Source organism: Chaetodon auriga, chromosome 1, assembly GCF_051107435.1.
Source record: "Chaetodon auriga isolate fChaAug3 chromosome 1, fChaAug3.hap1, whole genome shotgun sequence".
Taxonomy (NCBI): domain Eukaryota; kingdom Metazoa; phylum Chordata; class Actinopteri; order Chaetodontiformes; family Chaetodontidae; genus Chaetodon; species Chaetodon auriga.
This window is the reverse complement of record NC_135074.1, coordinates 15,436,462-15,445,177: the sequence shown is the minus strand read 5'-3', so window position 1 is coordinate 15,445,177 and position 8,716 is coordinate 15,436,462. Positions and strand designations below refer to the sequence as shown.

Here is an 8,716-nt window from a genome sequence, read left to right as displayed (position 1 = left end):
CCTCGTGGGTAATGGGTAGTAAAATTATTTTGTTGTCATTTGCCACTGTATGGTAATAGACTGCTGACATGGAAAAGAATCCTATAATCAAAATGATGATTCATGATAAGCCAAGCTGAGTTTTAGACGCTTTTGTGTAAACTGTGTACATAAAAAATTAGCTTGATGTAGTTAGTCAAAGCAGAATCTTTACACCTGCAGAGAATATGGATTTCATCCTACAGTGAAGGACTGTTTTAATGGGACGGGATACATGTACATTGTATGTAAGAGGTGTCTGATATCTTTGTGGCTGTGCCATACCTTCGTATTTGTCCAGCTCAACATTTGTGCATGCCTGAATAAATAAACAACCTTTGACCTGACAGGAAACAGAATCTAAAAACTCTTGATATATTAACAAAGTTCAAATATTTATTCATAAAAATACAGTTATCTCCTGTACAAAACAGACAGCAAATTGTTCAATTAAAAGCAGCCGGAAGGTTAATTCCTTTCCCCACAATATTTCAGTTTCCTGGAAGTAACTTGGACCATTCGTTTCCATATACTTTATTCACCACCTCACACCCACTATTATATATGTATTCATTGATTTCATTCTGTATTTTGGTCAAAGTGCTGGTCTCACTAGCAGTGGCTGTCCACCAGAAGACGGCATCATTAACCTCATGGCTCTCGGATTGTTTCCTTCCCGAATGTGAGCCAGTTAAGCTACTTTACACACCAGGCAGAGCCCACTCAGCTCCTCTCCTGCTGTACAATATCCTTGACAATTGCTTTCAAAATGACAGTGTTTGCTGTTTGATTCCAGTCCACAACATTTGATGTTCATAGTGTTTCTTGGTTCAACAGCTGGTGAGAGTAGATGGCATCTTCATAGTGGTATTTATCTGCTAGAGCCATGATGGAGTCATTGCACCTGATTCTGCTCAAAATCTGCAGCACTTCAACCACAGCAGACCTGCAGTAGACAAGAACACACAAGACTGGATTAGAAAATGAGTCATGCTGTTGTTGTAAATGTATGAAGAAAAGTCATATCTGCACGAACCTATAAAAACAAGCTTGTACATCATCAAGTAACCACAAACATGCAGTCTCTTCAATAAATAAAAGTGTCAAAATGAAGACTTTCAATTTAAAATGCAATAAAAAAAATAAATCAATTTATTTGGAAGTTTTTTATCTGTTCAAATTTAGACGTGGTCTTTTTATCCCATTTCATTGGGACTAACCTGACAGCACAGCAATTCCAAAATCTCTTTCTGTCTTACGGACACACGTTTTTATTACCTCGTGTTTGGGTCTTCGGGATGCTGCTCTTTGCAGATGGTATGAACTTTCTGAACGAGGTGGGTTTTGAAGTTCTGGAGCTGAGGCAAACAGACAGTTTCTCCTTTGAACCAAGAGAGCGGCAGACTATCTGCTATCTGGAGAAAGAGAGAGAGACAGCAGTGTGAGGTTAATTAAGAGAAACAACCAGACCATGATCAAGACCAAGTGCACACACACGCATTCCACATTAAAATGATAAATGCAAACACCTTTCTGCAGGCATGGACGGCACTGTTATGCAGCGTCTGACTGCACAGGGTGATCATCAGATATCGGTTCAGCAGTTTGTCCAACATCAGTTCCTTCAACTCAGACTCGGGAAGCAGCGAATCCCATTTCCCCATGTTCCCTAACAGCTGATAAAAAGACATAACAACTCTGATTAACAAACAGCAGCCTGGAAAAATGTATCTCCTCACTTGCAAAGACTGAGATCATAGAAACAAATGTGTTTTTAAAAAAGCCTTTATTTGAGAGCAGTACTTTTATGGCCGCCCAGAACTGCTGATCCCTGAAGCGACACTGAGGGGACGACTGGTCTTCTAGGAACCTGGACAGAAAACAAAGTATTGTGATTGGCCTGATTGCTATATAATACACGTCAAAGGTTACTGATTGACAGTTTTATCTCATCACTGAGCAGAGACTTATATGAGTCTGTACTGTATGTTGGGCAAGGCATAATGAAGGAAGAACATGTACAAGAGCTCGAGCTAATGGTCAGACAAATCATTATTTGTGACACAAGGATGACGCTGAGGTGACATCACACCTGATTTCTCCTTGTCAGTCACTCAGATAATCACTTTATGTTTAAAATGAAAGAGGCAAGAAAAGAACTGACTTTTTGGGGTACAGAGGGATGAAGACATCTTCATCTGCACAGCTCCTCAGTCGGCCGATCACCGCCTCTATTAATATCTGCATGGGACATAAATAGACAACGCAAACACAAACGTGTTCATATACTGCATATTCATATATATTGTAGGTTAACGTTGTCTTTCATATCATGACTTATTGTTAGTGGAATGATTTCTGGGTTGGCATGTAAGTTTCTTTACCTTGACCGGTTTACTCTGCTCTCCTTCAAAGATGGAATAGTCCTCCTTCAGTCTGTGGCAAACATCAGACAGACAGACTGACTGATGGCAGGACATGGGGTCCCACACCAGGTCCACATAGGCTGAACAAAGACAGAGCAAAACAGACAGGAGTTGCAGGAGTAGGCAGTTAAAGAGATGAGACAGACAAAGAACATTTTGAGAGAGGGCAGCGCATGCTTGTGTGTGTGTGTGTGTGTGTGTGTGTGTGTGTGTGTGTGTATGTGTGTGTGTGTGTGTTACCTGTTATCTTGGGTAGGACAGTCTTTTCTATGACATTAGACAGTGTCTGTCTGTCTGTGTGCTCCAGCTCCTCATGGCCATGACCGTGGCAAAACGTCTCCACTGCTGTGAACCACGGGAGGTTTTCAAAGTCCCCACTATCACCCTGAAACACACACAAATTACTTTGGACCCAAAATGTCATGTATGTATAAGCTAGTCCGGGCTTGTATTCACATGTACCTTTAGTGGGTTCCATGCCAGCAGCTGATGTCTTATGACAGGGTTCAACAATTTGGGCAGACACAGAGAGATGTAGGCACTGTGGTAAGAGTCGGAGTAAGACCCTCTCCATTCTTCAAAGCGGGACAGAATCTTCTTAACTTCGCTGAACTCGTCCTGGACATCAGAAAACACTGCCTGGGACCTCAAGAGGATATCAGCTGGAGAGGGGAGCAGAGAGGGAAGTGAAAAAAGCAACAAAGGCATCAGAGTACAGACTTCTATTACAGCCTGACAATTCTTTACACTGTTAACGCTGCACTGTTAAACTAAAGTACTGGTCTACAGTATGAAGCTTTTAGCTGAACAGATTTAATTCCACCTCACCTGTTTTCCTCTGCAGCTGCTCCTCCTCCTCTGCTGAAAGCTGTGTGTCTTCAGGTATATCGAAGTCTTGCTCAGTTTTAACAACAGTGTCTGCCTCGCTGCAATGTGTCGAACAAATACACAAATATCTATAAATAAGAGTAGAGTGGCACAATTTTTCAGACCTTGTACATCCTTTTTTAACACTTTTGCACTGAATTTGGTTAAATTCTTTTTGTAAGCATTTCTTATATACTACTGCAACAAGCTGTTTATGGATAGAGTATATTTGATATACTCAACCAAAGACGAACTCACCCTTGAGTTTCCGTTCCATTGCCTGAGTTTCCACTCTGCTCATCTATGGAATCTAAAAAAGTGAGATGTATTTTGAGACTTACTGTACATTTACACTTTGATCACGAATGCACCAACAGACACACAGATGTTACTCACAGCTGAGCTGCTGCAGGCTATCAGCCTGCTCCTTGATCCTCTGTCTTCTCTGCGCCAACAGCACCTCCATCTGGTCAGACAGCAGAGTGTGCAACTCCAGTTCCAGTGAGTTGATCTCAACAACCTGCCAAAAGGGTTTATTTATCCTCAGTCATCAAATTATCAAAGTTTATCCTCAGAAGGGGGAGTTTTTCTGCAGCTCCCAGTTTTGATCCCTTTGCCCAGAAGTAGGGCCAAACCTGTTTCAAGCTGTCGTTCGACAAACAGACAGCTCTGAGATCAGACAGAATCACATGTGTTAAACCATTCACCATCATTTAAAAAGATATAAAAGGCTCATTATAAGGTAACAAAACACGATTCTTATTTTCAGGTAATTATACATCAATGAAAACAACACCGTTTATTTATAGTTAACAAGGAGATTGACTGAACAGATTTACTCATTTCTGACCTTCTCCCGTAGACACTCCACCAGGTTGTGGACATAGAGGGTCATGGCCCTGTAAAACTTCAGCTGGCTCTCTGAGGAACTTTCCTCCAGAGTCTCTGCTGAGGTTTTAGCACTCTCCACATCGCCCTCCATCCTCCGCAGCTCTGCCTGCTGTGCTCTGTGCACCTCCTTCAGAGAGTCTAGTCTAGAGAAAAAAATATTAGAGAGAGTTGTGAAGTGAGGAACAGACAAAAACACCAGAAAAATGTATGCGGAAATATTGTTTAGTACAATATCAAGGCTTATCAGACCAATATTTAATTCATGAATGTTTTCACTATTACGTCAAATTGATGATGTGATGCCACATTAAGACTACTAAAGCAAGAAGAAACTTACTTTCCAGCAATCCTCTTCTTGACCATTGAAACACTGATGGGAGGAAGAGTCTTTGGGATTCTGACCCCTGCTGATCTCTTCTTTTGTTTTCGCCTGTCTTGCTTGCTGCAACTGCTGCTGCTGTAACTGCTGTAGCGGCTTGATTCACTGCCAGATGGGCTCTGAGGAGAAGAAAAGAGAAGGATAAAAGATGTCAAAGCTGCAGAACAGAGGGGAGTATTGATGGAAGGCCCAAGTCTTCAGAAAAGGAGACTATTCTGCCATTTGAGAGTGGCCCGTTTTGCAGTTTTGTGCTACATGGGACGCGAGATCCATACAGAAAGAACGAGACCCAGAGAAATCATACAAGAAAGAAAGCCGAAAAAACAGAAACAAACAAACAAACAAATAAATAAATAAATGGGAAAAGGAGTAAGAAGGATCTCTTCCTACCTGTTCTCCTGGACGTGTCTTGACTCCCTTCCCAATTTGTGTCTCCTCCCAAAGCTCCTGCTCTTCTCCATCACTCCCTCCTAGATTACACACACACACACACACACACACACACACACACACACACACACACACACACAAATGGTCCACCTCACATTCCCACAATTTGGTGCAAAACCTCTTCAGCCCATCTCCCCTTTCTGCCTCCCTCTCATACCAAGTTTCTCCGCAATCCTTTCCCTGATGCTCTTCAATCGTGGGGCAAACTCAATTCTTCTCTCATGGTCATCTGGCTCATCATCATCATCATCAATTCTGTCTTCATCATCGTCCCTGCTGTAGTGATCTGGAGTACTACCAGCGGAGCTCCGGCCATCTCTATCCAGGGGAATGAACTCTTTTTGGGCTCGGATGGCCTGACGCCTCTTTCTGGCTGCCTGGATCTCTTCAGCATTTGGGATAACAACTGTAGAGACAAATTGACAGACACATTAATGCAAGTATACATAAGGATGCATTGAGATTTATGTCCCACAATGTGAGTAACACATGGGCATGCACCCCCACACGCACCAATAGTAATAGTACACACAATAAATACCAATTATTATATGCAATACTGGCAGCAAGTCCATAGCAACAGACAGTTGACTTCTTAACATGGCTGGAAATGCCGACATAAACATCTATGTTACTGTATATATTTTTCTCACTAGTAGTGACGACAGATGATTCTGAAATTGTTCCTATCTGGTATTCAATGATAAAAACACACTGCAATTATACCCTGAAAAGAATGTCTGATAATGCCTCATTTATCTCAATGATAAAGCCAAGTTGTACGTACGCTGTGTGTGTATGTATGTACGAACCTGAAGCCTCCATAATGAATGTTGATTTTGTCTGTTCTCTAAAACTTTAAACCTGCACAGACCAATAACCATATGCAGATTTAAAACACCCAAATGCACACATTTATGCGACCTTTGAAAGTTGCTAAGTATCAATCCAAAAGTATCACAAATTTTAACCAATTTTTGAGAAAATCGACGAAAGAAAATGCACATGAATTATTGCTTCAATCCACTATCGTTTTGTGATTATTAGAGGTTTGATCATCAAGATAAGGAGCGGGTGGCGCCAACTCTCTGGTCAGAAGATAAAAGACTGCCACTTGAACCGCAAATGGTGATTAAAAAAACGTTGAAAACACGATGAAAATCTGTAAGTTGTGTTTGTTTGTTTGTTGTGTTAATGTGAGGAAGGTTACATTAGAGCTCTGTGAAGCAATGAGGAGACGTTTTAATCTGTGAAACAGCTTCTTTTTCTCTCAGGGTGGAACAGCTCTTTTAATACGATACTTCAAAATGAGCATAAAAATACATGGTGATGGAAACAACTCTACCTTTTCTCCCTGACACACACACACATACAGTGGACACCCACAGAAACACATACCTGGTTTAATAGCAGAGTGGCTGGAGTCTGAAGTCGAGCTGACTGAGGGAGACCTGACACCAACTTCATCATTGTCACTGTCACTGTCACCATCACCGTCTCCCCCATCCTCATCATCATCCTCATCATCATCATCATCATCATCATCATCATCATGGTGCAGAGCATGTGGTGAAGCCTGACTGCCATAATCTTGCCTGAAAGAACCAGATGGTGGGACATGTCCACCTGCTGGGGCTTGGAGAGAGCAGAGGGAGACATGCAATACTAAAAATGATGACACTGGCAAATTTGATCACATTATGAGAAAATCCTTCATCCTAAACCATTTTCAACATGATAGAATTTTGTATAAGTACTTTCTTGAGACCAAAGTACCTCTACACGAGAATCTTCTGTCTTTGCTGACATACTGATGCTTTACCCCTTTTCCATAAATACTTTACTAATTATACTACAACCAACTATTTCATCAGGATGTACAATCAGCTGTCAGTTTATTGGATGCACTGATGTTGTTGGAACCACAAACTACAGACTCAGAGATGTAAGATGACATTAAGGTTGAATCGACACCTCTCTAAAACCGTTTCAACAAAAACTGAACCTTAGCATATCCTTCATGAAGCAGGATTCCCTGCAGGGCTGTTGTATCAGACTGTATTAGAGTTAGTTCTGTGTACTTAATAAGCTGTCACCTGACATGTGTTAAGTGCACACGCATCGAATGCGAAGATTTGTGCATGCAATGCGACATCTATCATAGTGACCTGCTGGTGTGGAAGGGTCATGAGTGTTTCTAATATGAACCAGTTGGGTACCAACCTGTGCTGTGGGTGGTCTTGGCAGAGGAAGTCTTCTTCTTACTAACTTGGAACAGCACAGCTTTATCTGAGGACTTCTTCACTTTAAATGCTGGCCCCTCAGCTATGACAGGAAAAAGAAAACCAAAGATCCATGAGCAAAATCTTAACTTTGACAAAGGGCCACCCCTTTTAACACAGTCACTCATATAGCAGACACAGGACCCAACTACATTGATGGCATATTTTAGTTGTTCACATTGCCTAAAAAAAATTTAAATCAATAAAAAATACTTACAAAAAAGTAAAACTGACATGCAGTGAACCGGAAGTGAACATGAAGGGACTCTTGGTGCTGGGCATGTTGACACTGTCCGGTTAAATCAAATCTTACTAACAATTCTGATCAAATATATTCTGTCATAATCTACATTATTTTACGCCCAATATAAAACATTAAAAAATCCTCGTCCCTGCCAGTCATTTCAGATTCATCTCATTTCTCCTTTTGCTCTTGCGTTGCTCTAACGTCAACTGTCGTTGAGAACGTTAACCCAACGTTAGCTAAACTGGGTTTGACTGGATCTACCATTGAAAATACTGACGACAAAACACCATAGTTATACTCAATAGTTATACTTAGTTACATTCTTTGTCGTCTGAGAAACTGAGGACGGAGTTTGTTGTCTTCTTAATCCCATCCCTGTCGTTCTTTCTCTCGTCTGACACTGCCAACGTCTCCCCGTCTTCTCCGTCACTGTTGTCCGGCTTGGGAGAATTCGCTTCCCGCTTGGAACTGCAAGAGATGCCGCGGCCCTGGGCCAGACTGAACGGCTTATTTACCACAACTGGACCTTTCTCATTTTCCTCTCCATCTCCGTGGTTCTTCTGCTCGTCCTCGTCCTCACTAGAGTTTGCTTTTCTCTGCCGAAAGTTCCTCCGGGGCTTTTTATTGAACATTTTGCTCCACTTGCATAGAAATAGCTGGCACCTGAGTTGTAAACTTGAAGCAAATCGCGCTAACTTACGTTACGTCAAAAATCGTTTGACGATGTCGTAAATGTAACGTAAAGCAGCCGCAAGGCACTAGCGTCTATGTAGTCAGCAATGGGGTGTGTAGGGGCTAACCAAAAAAAGTAAACTTTCCATTCATTTTACATTCCTCAGCTTTTTTAACGGCATTATCACTTAAAACAATTTCACATATGGTAGTGAACTGTAAAGTAGGCCCTACTATTTACCAGTCAGGTCACCTGTTCTACTAAATTAAGCGTAATACTCAGAAGAAATTAATAATGTCTTTTGGCTCAGGTTATTTTATGTGGTAAAATGTCAGCTAAAATTAAGTTAGCTGAGCAATATTTGTGCTTATCTCGACACAACGTTAAAGCATTCGCTGGACAACTGAAGTCAACGTAGAAACTTCACACGAGAGAAAAATGACTGCATATCTAATACTACCATCTTCCTCATCTTTCTCCAAC

General features: G+C 41.4%; 1 protein-coding gene across 1 annotated transcript; it reads right to left on the bottom strand.

Annotated features, from left to right (window-relative positions):
• Positions 1-395: 395 nt before the first annotated feature.
• gcfc2 (GC-rich sequence DNA-binding factor 2) lies at positions 396-8,279 on the bottom strand. The gene is made up of 18 exons (XM_076726357.1): positions 7,880-8,279; positions 7,255-7,356; positions 6,430-6,666; positions 5,189-5,437; positions 4,972-5,051; positions 4,540-4,700; positions 4,162-4,345; positions 3,708-3,831; positions 3,570-3,621; positions 3,273-3,370; positions 2,907-3,106; positions 2,685-2,829; positions 2,403-2,524; positions 2,183-2,259; positions 1,822-1,888; positions 1,548-1,694; positions 1,297-1,433; positions 396-964 (listed from the first exon to the last, which is right to left on the bottom strand). The coding sequence occupies exons 1-18, from the start codon at positions 8,190-8,192 to the stop codon at positions 832-834; spliced, it is 2,628 nt and encodes an 875-aa protein (XP_076582472.1). The 5' UTR covers positions 8,193-8,279; the 3' UTR covers positions 396-831.
• Positions 8,280-8,716: the final 437 nt, after the last annotated feature.